At 39.7% G+C, this 19603-nt stretch overlaps 2 protein-coding genes across 3 annotated transcripts in view; one reads left to right on the plus strand and one right to left on the minus strand.

Annotated features, from left to right (window-relative positions):
• The first annotated feature begins 3185 nt into the window (after positions 1-3185).
• Positions 3186-19603, plus strand: part of cacnb2b (calcium channel, voltage-dependent, beta 2b) — a 33761-nt gene continuing 17343 nt past the window's right edge. The window contains exon 1 of one of the 2 annotated variants that reach the window (XM_063461417.1): positions 3186-3739. In XM_063461417.1, the coding sequence (XP_063317487.1) occupies positions 3722-3739 (18 nt within the window). In that variant the 5' untranslated portion in view covers positions 3186-3721. The remainder of the gene's footprint in view (positions 3740-19603) is intronic. The other variant, XM_063461416.1, reaches the window with a different exon arrangement.
• LOC134616342 (zinc finger MYM-type protein 1-like) overlaps positions 17623-19603 on the minus strand; it is a 2380-nt gene continuing 399 nt past the window's right edge. Inside the window, exons 1-3 of the mRNA XM_063461149.1 lie at positions 19017-19603; positions 18478-18592; positions 17623-18270 (exon numbers count right to left, since the gene is read on the minus strand). The exon at positions 19017-19603 is cut by the window's right edge and continues 399 nt beyond it. Coding sequence (XP_063317219.1) covers positions 17743-18270; positions 18478-18592; positions 19017-19603 — 1230 coding nt within the window. The 3' untranslated portion in view covers positions 17623-17742. The remainder of the gene's footprint in view (positions 18271-18477; positions 18593-19016) is intronic.

Genomic DNA, 19603 nt, shown 5'->3' on the forward strand with positions numbered 1-19603 from the left:
CTGGTGAGGGTTGTTGGCACAGGGGAAAACAGAGGATGTCAAATGAAAATCCTGTCTCCATCTCCAAGTGGGCTATCGCGCTTAAAGGTGGACTGAGATCTGGGTCTTTGTGGATGCTAAGCTTATCACGAGCCGGGTGCTTGACCTTTTCACCTGCAAGTCATGTCAAAATTGCTCAAGAACAAAAATGTGTCCTGGGTGAGTACTGCCTGTCTGGTAGGCTGATGGGGGGAAGCAGATTATTTCAGCTCAATGTTTAATGCTTCTCAATTCTGTCAGGCTTATCTGCTTTGAAATTTGTCGTCTACAGTTGCATTTTCTAAGGAATGATGCATGTAGAAGTTTCAGTATATCAGAGTTTGGTTTGTATATTCAAAAGACAAACTCACTGTCGGTGATGCCTCTTCTGCACATCTGCTTTGGTTTGTCCAACAGCTGTGTGGTGATAAAAAGCTCAGCTCTTCTTCAGCTTGCTTTGCACCATCCTGCCATGTCAGTCGTACACCGTCAGAGCATCAACTGACAAAAATGTATGAAAAGACACTGACTGGGCTGAAATCGATGAATGGAAATAACTGTAAAGTTCACTCGGGGCTAACTTGTGTTCACCAGGCTTCCAGTGTTAATGATTAAAAATTTTGATTGTGTTCACTTGTTACCAAAAATATAATTTTCAGTGTTTTCTTATCTATTTATTTATTATTTTAGTTCAGGGGAGGTGTGTGGGTTTATGGACATTGAGGAGGGTGGAGTGTCTAGTCTTGCCTGAAAATTATGCATGCTGTCCATCTCTGGCTCAGCAGTCCTGCAGTACCGGCCCCAGATTGACAGAACGCACACACACAAAGGTTATAAGAATCTTATGGACAGGTCTTTGTTTATGTATGTGTACAAGCACATGTGCACATGAACTCATGTGTGGAGGAGTGGATGACAAGTGAGATGAAAGATGTGTGCTTTATATTTCTGCATTTTAACACTAAAAAAATCTGTGACTATATATATATATATATATGTATATACATACATATATATATATATACATATATATATATATATATGGAGAGAGAGAGAGAGAGAGAGAGATAACTGAGTGAAGAAGTCTACAAAATTGTTTCTGTCAGATGTCTCAGGAGTGTAGTGAGTTCTGTCAACTACTTTTTCTATAGTGAAGATTTTGATAAGTACATTTGTTTGAATATATGTTTTTCATATGTTTTTACTGGGTATATGGCAGCAGCAGAAGTTAACTAGTTTTTTATCTCTTTTAATCTGCCAAACATTATTCTAAAGGCTTTGATAGTTCAGGGAAAAAACAAGAAAAGGTTAACGTTACCCTTCTCTGTAAGTCCAAAAAATATTGCGGTATTATAGAAAGTATAGACATGTTGCACATAGCTTTTGTGTCTGATAAGTGAAACCAGTGTATGCTGTAGAGACTGTTATCTGTCTAATGGCCAAAATTCTGGCCAATTCTTGTGAAGAAATCTGGTTGTATAAAAAGTTCTGGGAAAAATAGCTCTTGTGTCACTTGATCTTTGACCGCTGTAAAGTTTATGGGTTCAGTTTCTATTTTCAGTTCTTACTTAATACAACATGATTTTCATTTTGTAAATTATGGTCCCGATTAATGTGCAGAAAGAAAGTAGTGTTTATATAGAGCTACAGTACGGTACAAAAGTCTTGAGCTCATTTCTTTATATTTTACTAGGAAAATGGGAAATCAGTGCAGATTGAAAGGCAATGTTTGGTGTGACTAGCTTTATTCTTCATCACAGCTTGAAGTCTCTTATGCAACTTTCTTGTCATTTCTTGAAGTAGTCTGCAGGAATCGTTCTCCATGCTTCTTGAAGGACATTCAAAACTCTTTTTTTTTGGATGTTGGCTGCCTTTTGTTCCCACTCTGCTTTACTAGTGTACAGTCTGGACTTTGGGGAGGCAAATCCATGTCCAAAAGTGCTGCACAGTGTCTTTTTCTATCTAATTTATTGTATTAACAGCGCATTTGAATCATTGTGATGCTGAAAAATGAAACTGTTGCCATTCGGATGCTTTTGAGATGTTATTGCATGGTGGCTCAAAATCCATCTGTTGTTTTCTGAATTTAAAATTCCATCTATTTTGGCAAGATCCCCCAAACTACTGGCTTAAATGCAGCACCAAACCAGGATGGAGCCTCCAAAGTGTTTTACAGATGTCTGTCGACACTCACTGTCATATCGCTTCCCTGACCCCCTCTGTACTGATGATGATTTCAGCCAAAATTTTCACTTTGTTGAAGTGTTTCATTGGCTCTGCAGGGGAAGCTCCTATTGCTTGAGGAGATTTAAGGTGTCATAGATCAGAGTTTAGTAAAGGCCAAACTCTGTTAGAGCTCAGGTGACTGCAGCTGTCTGACCTCTGATCAGCAGCATAGATATTGACAAGGACAAGAGCCGTGTGTGTGTTTATGTGTGTATAGAGCCCAGATGTACATCTGACCCAGGATTTATTATCATCTCTCCACAGAGTCACAGCCTGGCTCAGCTGACTACAGGTCTGCATTTTCTTTTCTATTCTCAGTTTTATGTAACACTCCCATCTTTGTCCCTCTTCTCCTTATAAGCTCTCCCTGGAGATTTTGGTACCACACACCCATCTGCTCATGTCCCCTGTCCAGCTGTCCAGGTTGCAAGCCACGGTGACAAATGGGCCAAACACTGTTACTTACCTTTAAACAGTGGAAGAGGAAGTATACATTTTTTTTTGTTTTTAGGTCCTATGCAATGCGTAAAGACAGAATGATAAAATTAAATTATAAACCTTTATAAACCTTTTCAAATCAGAGGTATTATCAGCAAAATAGTTAAGCACTAAAAGTAAATATACAAGATAGTTAATAACTGGTTTGCAAATCTTCTGTCGATTTAGCTTCAAAAGAAGCAGCGTGGCTGATACTTGGCATCGAGTTTTAGTGGTGACATAATGACACCGAACCAATGTGATGAAAGAGTCTCATGAATGCGCTCTCTGGATGATGAATTCTGTTTGTCTGTAATTCCATGCTGTAAATCGGGCGCACAATGGAATTATGGTCTGCTTGTTTTTTTTAATTTCCATCTTTCTATTTTGGAGCCATGCCATTATAACACTCCAATTCTTTTTTTTTTTCTTTTTTCTTTTTTGCACACAAACCCTAGGAACAAGCGCACACACTAATCAGGGACAGCACGCACAGAGGATGGATTCTGTTCTTTAATAAAAGGGGGGAAAAGAAAGTAAGACTTTCCTCACTTTCCGTTATTTAGAACTCATAGAAAGCTCGGGTGGGTTGGAGACTTTCCTGGTGTGTTTGGTGCCCGAGGTCAGAGTGAGCGGTGTGCGGCGTAACAGATGCCGCACGGAGAAATAAGCCTTTAATACCCACAGGACTCGGGAAGGGGCAACTACACTCAACTCACATCAGCGACTTAAGTGAAACCCTTCACGCAACTCTCGCAGTCTCCGGTGGTGTCCTCGGCGTCGCGGTTCTGAGAAGAAATTGCATCCTCACGCTCAAACTGGCGCTCAGGGAACACGCGTATCTGTTGCACTGAAGAGCATCCTGGGAGTTATCCACCTGAGTGGAGGGAGAACCACTCTCATGGCATGCTTGTCCATTTGTTTACTGGAGCCAGGTGAATGGTGATTTGAAGTGGTCGTTACAGCCTTGGAATAGCGCTACAGGACACCTTTAACTGCCATGCCGCCCAAAAAGAAGGTAACATTTCAGATATTTCTTTTTCGTGCATATCTGTGCGCGTGCGCGTGTGCTGAACAGGAAGGGTTGGAGAATACGCCATCTGTTGCACTGGGCGTTAATCCTTGTGTGAGGCCTTTCCACATCGTTGCACTCGCTATGTAACAGCGCGCAGGGCAGATAGAGATGCATATCCGCATGCTTGTATCATGTCATATGTCCAGTTGAAAAACAGACTTCAGATAGGGTTGCATAACCAATAGTCTGTGAAAATCGGATGGATTAAATCTCTTCTCGAGCTTTTTCCTCTCATTTATGACTCTTGTACTCGCGGTGAACTTTGTGGCATGTGGTATTAAACCCCAAACTATGTGCTGCACCTGTTTGGCTTTCTTTTCTCTTCACGTGTTGTAGCTGTAGAGCACGCCATCAGCAGCATGGTTTTGTGTCTCTTGCACATGCTGTGCAGTCCATGCATTGTTTTGTTTTAGTTATGAAACCAAGCTCCAGTTTGCAGTATTCAGGTAAACTTCACAGAGTGAGGCACCCACTTCTCAGTCTTTTAAACAGCTTGAGGGTGATGTAACAGTACTTACCGCTGTTAGGGGGTATTCCCAAAATCTATTTAAAGACTCCTCTAACAATCAGCATCAAAGCATCAAATCTTATTTCCTTACGCACGCAAACTTCTTAGCTGGAAATAATCTAGTGGCCTTACTGAATTTGTACAGCATGGACCATATTTATACGTTTAATCATCAGTCATATTGGTCTCTGTTTATTTATTTTCTCACATCTCATATTACAAAATACAGTGCCAGTATTGTCTGTCACATTTCCAGAAGCGACTATAAGAATTTCTTCTATATTTTGGTCTTTAGGTTCATTGTTTTTGTGACATACAGCTTTTCCTTCTTTTTTTTTTAAACTTTGCTACTACCTAACAAAACACAAAGTTAGAGAAACAGAGTGGGCAGGGAGTGTAAGAGACAGTAGTTGCCGGAAAACAAAAATGGCTATAGGAAAGTGAATACCATTTGCATGGTGGCTAGAAACATTACTTCAAGTACTAATGTTCCTCTGTAGCTGCAGAATATGTAAAATGAAGTATAGTTTGATAACACGCTAGCTGTAGTGGCCAAAATAATTGGAAATATACCTTCAAAGGTTCATGAATACCTTTAGAACAGGAGGAAGTGTTTGGACATATGCATCTTGGTTTAATAAAGCTGATATTTTTCTCCTTTTTTTGGAGATGTAATACTAACACATCGCAGGAAGACTTTGGCTGGCCTACTCTCTTGGATTGCAGTGCTAGTTAGTGCTGGCCCACTGCTTGTTACTTAGAATAGGAAAAGCCTCTTAGTAGTTGTTACTGGGGCATTACATGCTGATACCTGCTCTCCTTCCAGGCAGGAAGTGGAGTAATAAGATGTGGAGCTGTGTGGAAAGTTCCAGAAGTATCAGTAAACCTGTTTCCTGTGAAATTGGGGCTGTTTCCAAATTTAAAATTTTATTGTTTGCATCAAACTTTTTGCAGTTTAAAAATAAAACAAAAACTACTCTATATTTATTTTATTTTGTGTTTAACTTGATGTCAGGTTTTTGTGCTCATAGAGTGACAGTTCCAGTGATAGTGGTTGCTCAGTACTTGTGCAATAACTAAGTGAGAAATGATCAGAACACCAATGACTGGCAAAATGATATTTTATAATCCCCACAAATGCGCACACCCCTCCGCACACCAGTTCTAATCACGTTGCATCACACCGTTGTGCAGAGCAGAAGAGCAGAGAGATTTCTGTGAACTATAGATGAAATGTATCTATTACAGGGGCCTGGCAAGCCAGGATTTAAGTGATATAGATACGACAAATGCTTCTATTTTATGTATATCTGATGACTGTCAAGGAGCACTTGAGCACATCCAGTCGAAGCTGCAGTGTTGGCTGTCTGTGAGGAGTTTGCATTTGTCTCTCTGTCTCTAAATCCTGGATTGACGCATGCTATCTTAATCTCCTTACTCAGAGACAATCATGACCCAAAGAGAGAGAGAGACAGAGATAGAAAAGGATCCAAATACACATTGCTTCTTATGCTTATAACCCCCCGTCCCCCGTCCCCCACTCACTATGAGCAAATATCTTTTTTTGTATTTCTTGATGAATGAGTAATCATTAACTGCAAAGTGATGAGACTCTAATATGATGCTGAAAATTTAATGTTACTCTTTAAAGATTGACCAATATTGGATTTATGAGGATGATACAGACACAGATTTTGGGGGAAAAGAAATTTGATATTGATGTGTTGGTGGTAGAGGAGCTTCACAAACCAGTTAGCAGCTTAATATTAGGACACAACTGGGGTCCATCTGTGATGCATACTCTGCTACATGTGCTGCACACAGTGCTGATAGAGTTAAGAGTATTGCAAGCAGTGGAATCAGAACTGTTGTAATGCCACCTTTTCTAAATCACTCCAAGAGTCTTTTTTCTGCAGTATGTTTTAATGTTTCCCACAGATTTAAGCAGCTACAATGTGTTTCTTGCAGGATGACTTCTAATTTCATGCCCAGGCATAGCAGAGCAGCGACCTGTTCTTCTTCATACATTTAAAGAAATTAATCAAATAATGTTTGTTAATTTCTTTAGTTGCAATTACAAACTGTAATTAGGCACTGCAGGGTGATGAAATCAGAAAAAAAAGAATACATGAATGAAATGAAATCCTGCCATTAAATGTATTTTTGAACACTGCCAATAAAACAGGGAGTTTGGGGTAATCCCAAAATCTTCCATATGAAACTGCAAGCCCATCTTAAACTGTGCAGTGATATTTCTTCTTTGTTGGCCTTTTTCTTTCTCTCAGCATGACATGTTGATGGCACTGACTACTACAATAAGTTCCCTATGTTTATTTGTTGTCCAGTGATTCAAGACGCTTTCAGCACTTTATACTAGAGCCTGAGCAATTTGTTAGTGGGCTCATACTATTGGTCATATCGATCTATTGGTGTCATCATTAATAATGACTGATAAATGAACTTGAAACACCCTTCAACAGTGAGTGTTGGCATTACATAGATTGTCCACCAGAGGGCACTCTGCAACTTTGTTATTCATGAAATGTGGCACCAACAAGCTGATCTTAGCAGAACTGGGCAGAACCAAAGAATAACTACGCAAAAATTTAGAAGCATGACATATCCCATACTTACTGTACAGTCTGTTATTTCAGATTTTTTTATTATTATATTCTTTACTTTTGTGTGAATCCGCCTGCTCAATCTGCCTGTCACTTTGCTGCTGCAACACTTGAATTTCCTTCAGTGAGGGAAAATAAAGAATATGTCTATTCTATTCTATATTGGGTTTTTAAATCTCGACACATCAGATATCTTAAAAAACCCAATGCCAGTTGGACTCTAATTTATATATTTTTTGTGTGTGAATCCTTTTTTTTACCCTGTCTTTCAACAGATTCTCCAGGAAATTAAAAAATATGCTCCTATTCTTCTGGTTTCTAGAAATTATGTCCTAACAGAATTTATAGAAGTATGGTTAAGTTGTGGGCTTGCATTAAAAAAAGCTGTTGCCACCACGTGTTGCCAGAAACTTTAGTGTGCCTTTAAAAGTTTCAGAAATTTAGATGACGGTGGTGAAGAGCTTTATCTAACAGATGTCCATCCATTTCCCTCCATTTATCCAATTCGGGGTCACAGGGGCTGGAGGCTATCCCAGCTCTCATAGGCAACAGGCGGGGCACAAGTCACCAGTCTGTCAGAGGGCTCAAATAAAGAGACAAACAACCATTCACTCTCACATTCACGTCTGCAGCCAGTTTAAAATTTCCTTTGAACAGTGGGAGACAGGCAGAGGATGCCCACTGCAACACCCTCTCATTCTAATAAATATGCTGTGTCCTCTTGTGTGCCAAGGATGGGGACTGGTCTGCTACAGTATGTAAAACTCATTTCTCTTGTAACATGAAAATTAAGCATACTCTCTCAAAACCCACTTAAGCTAGATACAACTAATATAGCATTAGTATTCAAACTATGGATGACCCATTGGCCACGTGGTTAGGACATTTCAGCTCCTGACAAGCTGGAATGTTGCTGGTTGTTATTCCTCTTTGCTCTAAAGAAACAAAAGCTGACAGTATGGACCCTTAAATATGTGATCATGTATCAGCCATCAGATTTTGTCTACATCTGTCTGAATTGGAGGAGCCATTAAGTTACTAATAATCTAATTTCTACAGTTTCTACATTTTTCACTGCAGCAACAGCAACCTTTTTTTACCCTTTATTTTTACTGGCAATATCAGCAGCCATAATAATGATGAAGCCTACATTAACAAACTATATATGAATTAAAATACATTTACCGTGGTACTGATTTACTGCCTCTTTTGATCTATAATTTGAGATCTAAGGAGATGTGATGCAGCCTTAAACTCCACAGACAGAGATTCGTGCCAAAGTAAAGATAGCTGTGCCAGCCCGGCCGTATCTGCTCTATGGTAACATCAGGGAGAGGGCATGGAGCCAGTCTCCTTCAGACAGATGATGCAAAGCAGCTGATTAGACAGGGCTTGGAGAAAACAGGATCAGAGCACTCACTGCATGCAAATGAACTGGCTGTTAATGACCAAGAGATACAGTAGCAAAGAAATCATCACAATATACAGAATAGGATGTCAAAGTAAAAAATGAACAGCAGAAGAAGATGGGTGTAAGAGAGCTGAGTTTCATTATTCCTCACCTACAGAAAAAAATATGAGGAAATATTTATTGGCAAAAATTGACAAATGTTTCACCACACCTGGGCTTGTTGCCAGCGCCTCATTGGTGGGCCGACAGGAAATTAGTCACAATTAGATCACTGACCTGCTCTGCAGATAACAATAAACTGTAATGAAGGGGAAGAGGCCTGTGTTTGGGTCCTTTTTGATGCATGACTCTCTATTCAGCAGCAAGCTTTTAATAACCATCCCAGCATGTATGCACAGATCAAAAGTGTGATATGAGTAAAGCTATTACATCTTTGATCTTGTTCATGAAAAAAAATCATTGACTCATACAAGATAAAAATGACAAACTCACCAACAGACTCTACACTCATGCTTTCTCAGCCAAAACCAGCACATCTACTTTAAACAGCTGCAGTAGAAAGATATTTCCAAGTGCTGCAACAGTAAGGCCGCTATTGTCATGGAAAAATATGGTCCTTGAGATACCTTCTGCAGCAACAGTGTCTACATAGGCAGTTTAGAGCATGTCAGTCAGGTATTTATATGCCTCTCTGACAGATTTTGTCAAATTAACCGCACTGCACCCATAGAGCCATGGCACTTTTATAGCTGAGGCCAAAATGAAGGCCAAATGTGAAGATGAGTGCAGGTCCCTCCATTGAGTAATGAGTAAAGGGTACTAGAAGTGGGATGGCAATATGTTTATCTGTGTGCGTCAGCAGTTGGGTGTGTGCAACATCGTTTGTGGTGGCAACTTTCACTCTAGTTTCACTATGTTTTAATGTATTTTGGCAGGTGCTTTAGGCAGGTGACAAATCAAAATAAAAAACAGAACCATTGCCCTCTTTGGGGTATCTGATGGTGCTGTCTGTAGAAGCAATATCTTCTTCTAATCCATTTGTCTCTGTAGATGTAAGGATTGCTGCAAATACCTTGAGATGACTGTTATTGTGAATTGGTACTATATAAATCCTGAAATCCTGAACTGAAGTAAGATCAGCCTCATCCTGTCTGATCTGCACTACACGGCATTCCAAATTATTATGCAAATGATATTTTTCTCTGTTTTTCCTAAATAGTCGATTCAAATGACAGTCGGCATAATTTTCGAGTCATCGACCAATAGGGTATAATTCAAATGTTACTAAACAAAACTCCCAATGAAAACAGTATGTTTTTCAAAAATAAAAAAATTAAAATGCACTGTTCCAAATTATTATGCACACAGAGTTTCAAAAGATTTTATAGGTTGTAGAGAATTGAAAATGATCATTTGTTGAATTTGCAGCATTAGTAGATCAATTTCACTGACACCAAAAGCTATTTCAATCAAAAACATCTTAACAGGTCAAGTTACATATTAACATAGGACCCCTTATTTGATAGCAGTTTTACAATTCTTGCATCCATGGAACTTGTAAGTTTTTGGGAAGTTTCTACTTGAATGCCTTTGCAGGATGTCAGAATAGCCTCCCAGAGCTGCTGTTTGGATGTGAACAGCCTCCCATCCTCATATGTTTTTGCTTGAGGATGCTCCAAAAGTTCTCAACAGGATTGAAGAAAGTGGTCAGTCAGAAACTCCACATACTTTGCAGAGGTCATTTTAACACCTTCAGGGACCCTAAAGGGGCCGACCAGCTCTCTCCCTGTGATTCCGGCTCAAAACATGACACCACCACCTCCTTGCTGACGACACAGCCTTGTTGGGACATGGTGGCCGTCCACCAACCATCCACCACTGCATCCATCTGAACCATCCAGGGTTGCACTGCACTCATCAGTGACCAAGACTGTTTGGAATTTAGTCTTCATGTAGTTCTGGGCCCACTGCCGCCATTTCTGTTTGTGAGCATTGGTTAGGGGTGGCCGAATAGAAGGTTTATGCACAACTGCAAGTCTCTGGAGGATCCTACACTTTGATGTTCGCAGGTCTCCAGAGGCACCAGCAGCTTCAAATATGTGTTTGCTGCTTTGTAATGGCCTTTTAGCAGCTGCTCTCTTAATCGGATGTATTTGTCTGGCAGAAACCTTCCTCATTGTGCCTTTATCTGCACGAACCCATGTGTGCTCTGACTCAGTCACAAATCTCTTAACATTATGGTGATCATGCCTAAATTTTGGTGAAATATCTAAGGTTTTCATTAAGTGTCCAAGGTATTCAACTATTTCACGCTTTTCAGCAGCAGAAAGATCATTGTTTCCTTCCTATATTGCTTGAAAATGGTGATCTGCTTAATAATGTGGAACATCCTTCTTTAGTAGTTTTTCCTTTAATTGGGCTCACCTGGCAAACAAATGACCATAGGTGTCCGAGATTGATTTCAGTGATAAAAAGAGTCCTGAGACACTATTCCATCCATGAGTTTAATTGAAAAACAACTTATTTAATCTTTATGACACTTAAACACAATTTGCATAATAATTTGGAACGCAGTATAGTCTCTTCCTGGATGATGCCATCCATAGCACACTGAGTGGTTTGTATAAAGGAGAAGCAACTTTAAGCCTCTCTCTTATTTACAAGGCGTCACCATAGCAGGAAGCTCCCACATTTATGATTGGGCAGATTTTTACTTTCCTAAAGCAACTCGCAAGGGATTCAATCTCTTCCTGGGGATCTTCCCTCATGTAAAAATGTGTAAACCACTGCACTGCGGAGCTGTGGAACATTTATTGAGTAGGAATACAATAAATTGTATTAATGCCATCACAGTCATCAAATCTCAACCCAGTTAAAAACCCGTGCAAGAGTTTGGACTGACATGTCTGCACCACAAACATTAAAACATCAAATTTCCTGAGGAAATAGCTTTAGGAAGAATTGTGTTTCTCCCTCCAGCAGAATTCCAGAGACTTGAAGAGCCAATGCCAAATCGCACTGAAGCTCTTGTGGCTGCATATAGGAGCAACACCTTACTTCTTAATGTAAGCTCACACTATAGTGTAGCATGAAAGAAAAACTGTCTGTGGTTCCTATGAATAGTTACACTTTGGTCAGTATCTCGTGAAACCTGAAAGATGGGCAAAGCTTGAAGCTTTACAAGTACCCAAATATTACAGAAAATGTGGTCTGAAGACCCATTGCTATCACAACTGATTTTTGCACAGCTCAAGATGGTCCTTTGTGGTTCTGACTTAAATTCAAATTTGGATTCATGTCAACAGTAGAATTGTATCATTACTTTCTTAAAAGCTGGATTAAAGTAATATATCAAAGCCTGCTGTCTAAGTGAGCTGTGAGTGAAAAGAATTACTGTGGTGCTGGCTGAGGATGTAAAAGTCCTGAACCGGGAGTTGTGGGCATGCCGAATCTCTTCTCAGTATTGTCCTTGGGGGCTTTTATGCAGAGTTTGCACTGATGCCTTTCTCCTGTGATTATTCAGCTGTGGACAGAGCAACAACCAATTCACCATCACACATGAGATACACAGGGTGGTTTTAAAACTCTGCTATCATTACCATACTGTCATTTTTTCAGAACTGCTGTCATAATTTTCATTTGCATTGTGTGGCATGTCAGTGAATGATGCTGGAGTCACAGTCCTATAATAAACTGCCAAGTGTTTGAGCTCTCTTCTCAAACTTAAGGCTCTTATTATAGTAGTTAACTGCCACAGGGATGAAGGCACCACAGATTTGTTCACCTTGCTCTTGTTCATTGAAGTGGAAACTCCTAGCCTTAGATGTCTTTTTTGTGATGAATGAGATCACAGCAGTACCTGTGGAGTATCCAAGAATGCATGGGAGGGTACAGGAGGGTAGTAGCAAATCTCAATATTCACACAACCAGACATCAACCGAATTAAGGTGAAGCATATCTTCCCTTTGGCTTCACCTGCACAAGTGCTGAGGTAGGTCTCCCCTGCAGAATTGGTTTTCCCTGTGTCGGGAGCAGCGCTGGGTTCTCCAAATCACAGACAAACAGTATCCCACAGCTGTTTATGTTTTTGAACCCATTTTGCACAGAGAGACATTTTTTGAAAAATGTATTGATAGCAATGTTGAATATTATTACACATAAAAAAAACAACTACACGTAAAATAATTACACCGTGACGCCTCTGCCTTTCTAAATGGAGGGACAGTAACTGCGTGTGTATGTAAGCGTGTAAAACCTGCAGACAGTCAGATTAACAGTATTTTGTCTCTATCTGCCATTCTGCAATTCATCTCATGTAAACAATAACATGGCGCACAGCGTGACGTGAAAAAAGGCACATACCTTTGACTTGCCTGATGAACTCTGTATTCCTCCTCCACACATAAACGCGAAAAAGGAGTTTAAAAAATCTCCGTTTTCGGTTATTCGAAACGCCGTTTACATGTGGACGAAACAGCTGCGTTTCCAAAAATCCCCTGTAGGTGTGGACGTAGCGTGAAAGAGTTAGTAGTTTATTTTATTACTACCTGTAATTTATTGCAGATTACTTGTATTTGCTTAATTTTTTATTAAATGTTTGAGGTGTGAAATAAACCGCAATGGAGCAAAAATATGGGTGTGTGTGGTTGGCGGATGTGTGCGTGCGTGCGGGGGGGGGGGGGGGGGGGGGGCAAACATTTTTCTTGTAAACAAAGGGGGGCCCAGCAAAAAAAGTTTGGGAACCACTGGTCTAGCCCAAACACTATATATTTACACTAAAAGAAGCCAAAAGATACCCTAAAAACTGAGCTCTAAATGGTAGAATTCAAATCTTTTCCTGCTCTGCAAATATATTAAAAGGATGATACTTCTTTCATCCTTTCAGCAGTTAAAAAAATAACTATAAAAAAGTTGTCTTCATCCAAAAAGTATCTTTAGTTCAACTAACTTCTGCTTCCTGTCTTTCATGCTGGTGTTTTACACTGATGTTGGATTAGCGTCTGAACTTCGTGAAAAGATGATAAGATTGATTTTTATGACATATTTAAAATACTATTTATAGATGAGGTGTAATAGTTTTCTGCTGTGTAATCTGAGGGTGGAAGTACAGTAATGATGTGCCATCAGCACTTCAAAGCCGACATAAATATAATGAAAACTTTATGACGGTTTAACTAGCTCCTTGATGGATCTCCCATTGAGTTTTATGTAATGCTCACTTAATGTCTTTAGTCAGTCTATAAGGATGTGATGAATTTGAAGGAGAGTTAAGGCGTCAGGTATGGGTTGTTGTGGCTCTTATGTATATTATTCTGAGGACTGTGGTATACAGAATGTAACAGCAGACGTATTTTCGTCAGTGGAAGTAATTTATGCTCACGTTGCATATGGTTGCCATGGAAACACAATAGTGCCCAGCAGACTGTTCACAAAGCTGAGGGATCTGGGACTCAACAGCCGTCTGTGTGCGTGGGTGTTGGACTTCCTCACTGGCAGAACTCAGGTGGTGAGGGTGGGTAGGTGTGTCTCTAACAGCATCACCATCAACACAGGAGCACCACAGGGGTGTGTCCTCTCGCCACTGCTCTACTCCCTCTACACTTCAGACTGTGTGGCCACCCACGGCTCCAACACCATTGTGAAGTTTGCTGATGACACAGTGGTGTTGGGTGCCATCTCCAACAGCGATGAGGCGGCCTACATGGACGAAGTGAAGAATCTGGCATCATGGTGCCAGGACAACCACCTCCAGCTGAACGTCGGCAAGACCAAGGAGCTGGTGGTGGACTTCAGAAGGAGTCAGCACAGAGACTACAAGCCCATTATCCATTAATGGAGCTCCAGTGGAGAGGGTGCAGTCCTTTAAGTATCTTGGTGTCCACATCTCCTCAGACCTGACATGGGCTGCCCACATTCAGGCCCAGACCAAAAAGGCTATGCAGCGCCTGTATCACCTACGACAACTGAGGAAGTTCAGGGTCTCTCCAAAGATCCTCAGGATCTTCTATACAGGCGCTGTGGAGAGCATCCTCACACAGAACATGACATCGTGGTTTGGAAACAGCTGTGTGAAGGACCAAAAAGCTCTCCAGAGAGTGATCCGTACAGCAGAACGCTGCTGCAGGATTGCTCTCCCCCCGCTTCAGGACACCTACACCAGGAGATGCCGGACTAGAGCAGCGCAGATACTGAAGGACCCGTCCCATCCTGGCAACAAACTGTTCCAACTTCTACAATCTGGTAGAAGGTTCCGCATCATCCGGGCAAGGACAGAGAAACTCAAGAGGAGCTTCTATCCTCAAGCCATCCGGGCCCTAAACCACATGTTGCACATGTTGAGGATACATTTCACTGTGTGTTATACTTGTATAACTATGCATGTGACAAATAAAGAGCCTTGAACCTTGAACCTTGAACCTTGAAATGTCTTTCTGTATGTTGAGTAATATGAAGCGGGAATTACTGTATGAGTATCTTTGGCGAATACACTCTACACAGTACAGTGAATAATATATTCAAGAGGAGATGCTGAAAGAAACTTAAGATAATGGATGGATTTTCCTTTCTAGTTTTTAACCCTGTGAGGAGGTATTTTGTGATTCAGCATTCATAGTAGTATTTCTTTTTTCCTTTTATTCTCAAATAATGGTGGGTGGTATGGCCAAAGATCACAGAGCGGTCATTTAAAGTAAACTCTCCCCATGTGAGTCTTCCCACAATTAATGTGCAGAGACCTACATGACTGGTTGTGCACATAGCTGTCTGGATTTTCCCTCTGATTATATTCTGAAATATTCTGAACTTACACATCATGATGCATGAGCATTTTCATCTTTGTGTCACCACCTATCATGCTGCACCTTGAAAGAAATTTGGATTGCACATCACTGTATTTTAATTATTTAATGTAGTAATCTTTTTTTTATTTCCCTTGACAAATCAAATCAAATCGAAAGATCATCTATTATCTCAAATTGTCAGTTTTCCCACCGTATATCTTGTATTTGAACTCATCCTCTCAACTCAAGAGGAAAAGGTTCTTGTACTGTTTGATAGTTTCCTACAGCAAAGAGTCAAGCGTGCCTCCCAGTGTACAGCTAGTATGTGTAGACATGAAGACTCTATACATTCTCCCAACCTTTAGCCATTACCTACTCTCTTTTTCACCACTTGTGTTTCTGTTCACTCAATCATGAACCAATCAAGAAACTTAAACACTCAGTTGATGTAAGGTTATAAAAAAAAGGAGGTTACGTTCATTACCAGATCTTTTTGAAAGGCAGTTTTTTGATATTTTATTTAACGAATTAAGTTGAAAAATACGTTTTTTTTAAATTATGTACTTTATGAAGCTGTATCTGTATAAACAGATGTGCTTTCCTCCATTGTTTTGCAGCTGACACCTGTGTAACTAGCCCTCATATATCTCCTATTCGGTCAATGTCAGTCAGTGGAGTTCTCAGTTCACACTCTCTGCACACAAAGTTGAAAAGTTGATTCTGTACATCTGGACGTAGTGTTTTAGTGAGAGGAACGCCACTTGGATGATTGAGTCATATGAGGAAGACACTTATCCACTTGGATCAGTGACGAAATGTTTGACGAATGTTTGATGAAACTTTTCCCTCCTTAAAATTTTACGTCCAGATGAACATAAGAAACTTTCTGGGATTTCCTTGCCTAGATGATTGAGCATGCATCAAGATATTAGTTTAGTTTACTAAACTTGGTACAAAGCCACACTTTTCTCTTTTCTTTGGTTTCTTTGGTTATTAATGATCTAATAATTTTGCACATTTTGTCATGCAAGGCTTAAAATACCTGCTAAATATCTGATGTTGATGCAAGCTGCATGTATAACAGGATCCTTTTAAAAACTGGTTCAGAGTTTAGTTCGACCTCTGGGGAATCACAATCCTTCAGGGCAGCCAGCTGGCTCCTGGTGACTCGATAGTTCTGATTATTTGAGTTTGGGGATGGAGTCCATCTCCTCAATCAGATGCTCCTTTCCTAATGCACTCTCCTGGCGTGTGTTGAAAGAGCTGTGTAAACACTTTTCAGCAGAATAGGAGTCACCTTCGGGTAGCACATGAGAGAGCGTGGCTTTACTCCTTTTTTTTCACGTCATCCTTGCCCTCTACCTTCCTTTGCCCACCTTCTAAGCCACGTAATCACAGTAATGGTCTAAAAAGATTCTCCAACAGGGAGAGAGAGAAGGACAAAAGAGAAGAAAGAAGGGGGTTTAACGAAATGATGAGGGGATCAGTTAAGGGTAAAGACTTTGAAAGAGTGGAATGAAAAATCAACTTGGAGTACCTATATAAGAGAAAAGTTTAGTGATAGAGAGAAAATACTGTACAGGGAAGAGTCTGGGTATTATTGGTCAACAAAGATGGAGTTTCTTCTAACTCAGCTGATTCAATTTAATATCAAAAGAGAAAGGACTGTAACAACTAATGAACTAATGATCATCTATTAATGTGAAGATTTATTTTCTGAATTGATCACATCTTTAAAATCACAATAACACAATGAAACAAAACCATTTTTTTAAACATTTCGTTAAATGTAATTTTTCTCAAAGAAAAAGATCAGATCTTCACATTTCAGAAGCTGGGGCCAGATTATGCACAGGTTGGAAAATCTGAGAGAATAATCCAATAATTATGAGAGCCAATGAGAAAATGTCTCAGTTCAAGCAGGTACAGTTATATAGATGGCTTCAATGCAGCAACACAGTGAATAAAGTAAACCAGGCACAGTCTTCATCTACAATAGAGTCTAGAATCACACACTGTAACTATTATGCCAGACCACAGACATGTCCATTAAGATCTCCCCCACTTATGTAAAACTTTAAAATAAATATGTGAATCAGAACTGTAAAGTAAAAGGTTACTTAACTTGCAGTATTAATTACAATCTCTTTCAAAATTAAATGTATATATATATATATATATATATATATATATATACACATATATATATATATATATATATACACATATACATATATATATATATATATATATATATATATATATATATATATATATATATATATATATATATATATATATATATATATATATATATATATATATATATCAGTGGCGGCTCCTGAAAAAAATCTCAGGGGGGGCAATTTTTATGATATCGACTAAAATGACCCATTTAATGAGTACATCAAACAACACAATTTTAATTTAAATTTAAAATGAACAACCATATTCTGGCCATTTCATTTGTATAGATTTGTAAAAATGAACATGAACAGATTTTTTTTTTTTTTTTGAATGAATGAAAAATAACTATTGAAAACAACAACTGTAAACTGATTGGGGGGGTGGGCTAAAGAGAGAAAGAGAGAGGGATGGAGAAAGAGAGTAAATATGGTTAAGGGTTCTTATTTGTACAAGAACTTTGCTCGTCTGTCTTTCTGAGTGGCAAATTTCTCGATGACCCTGGTGTTGAAATCAGGAAGTTCTTGTGTGAGTTTTTTCTCTATGGACAGCATAGCCAGAGCGTTGAGCCGATCCTGAGCCATATTGTTTCTCAGGAAAGTTTTTATCCTCTTTAAAGTAGAGAAACACCTCTCCGATTCTGATGTTGTCATTGGTGTGGTGATGAGGATGTTAAGAAGACTTACAGTTTCGGTGAATGTGTCTTGAAGGTTGTTTTCCATCAGAACCTGATAGAGCGCCAGCGCACCACTACAACTCTGAAACTCCTCGTTGTCGTAGATCAGGGACAGTTCTGTTTTAAGTCTGGCTTTGTCCAATGAGGGATAGGCTTCCACTGTGGTTTGTAGTGCTGCATCTGGAAAATTTTTGCTGTGTTGTTGGAACAAGTCTCCTTGCAACAGAGTGGCGCTGACAAGGTGCTTGGTGAAAGAAAACCTCTCCTTGGCATGGCTCATAATGGTGTCGCACACCTATCCAATAATATATAATTGGTAAGAGTTAGATTCAGTGGTAAGACTTTGGCACATGTCTCATGTTAATCATTATTCTGAAAAAAAAAATCTGTCCATAACAAAACAAAACAGTCATGACCACTATATCAAATGACATCTGACAGCATCGTCATTAGATTTTATCTGATGATCCGATTTAAATCAGACCAAGCAGCTAGTGCTTACCTCCAGTGCCAAATGGTGTTGCCTGTCTTCCCCCAATGTTCTCCGTCTCTTTGTGGGTGGGTCTTGAACAGGTCCCCTGTACTCCTCATCCACAACCAGATTAGGAAGTGCCTCCCTGATCCAATACATAAGTTTCATTAATGGCTTCTGAAAACTGAATAGGGATATATTAACCAAACACAAACCAAACAAAGGTTGTGTTCTAATTACCGGGAATTACCGGATTTAATTAATAACCGGACCTGGTTTAATGGCTGGGGGAAAACCAGTGCAAGTAAATAAAGGCCCTGGCCATAATTTCAGGAAATAGCCTATGGTATAGGCTACATCAAATCATTACTGGGAATATACTTCATCAAATATACTTAATCAAATATTTTTCATAAAATTACTTCAAAGGCTGATATAAATCAAAATTATCTGAATTCCATTAAACATTTAAGTCACAGAACACAGAATATATGCAGAGAATTTGATAGAATCTATGCATAGATAATTAACATTTATTCTAGGTTACATATTTATGCTTTTATGCCTACCTGATAGCCTGCATGCGGCTGATGAATGTCTGGGTGATCCCTGCGATGGTGACAGAATCGATGTTTCTCTTCTGTAGGTGGTTATACAGCATGTCTACATGTGGCATTATCTTGTGAAACAAGGCCAGGAAAAAACAGAAAGCTTCGTCTTCCAGCATTCTCACGAAACCACCGGCATCTCTCTTTGTAGGGGCATCAAATCCTTCACTGTTACGGATGGTCTGAAAACACCTCACCAGATCGTCTTTATGTTCATACACTGTATTCACAGCACGACTGTTGAAGTTCCAACGGGTTGCCGATGCACTTGGAAGTCGGTGCGCCACCACCTCGTCAAGCACTGCAGGCCTCTTGCTCGATTTAGTAAAAAAAGAAGCGAATCCTGCTATGTCGGAAAAAAAGTGACTGATTTGAGGGATGTGGGAGGTTGCTTGTTGCATTACCAGGTTTAACTGATGGGCATAACAATGTACGTAGTGAGCGTTAGCATAAATGTCCTGTATCTTACGCTGCACTCCTCCAGTGGTACCCCTCATTACAGCGGCCCCATCGTAGGCCTGGGCGATCAACTTTCTCTCTTGTCCCTG

This window comes from Pelmatolapia mariae, linkage group LG18 (assembly GCF_036321145.2).
Source record: "Pelmatolapia mariae isolate MD_Pm_ZW linkage group LG18, Pm_UMD_F_2, whole genome shotgun sequence".
Lineage (NCBI taxonomy): Eukaryota > Metazoa > Chordata > Actinopteri > Cichliformes > Cichlidae > Pelmatolapia > Pelmatolapia mariae.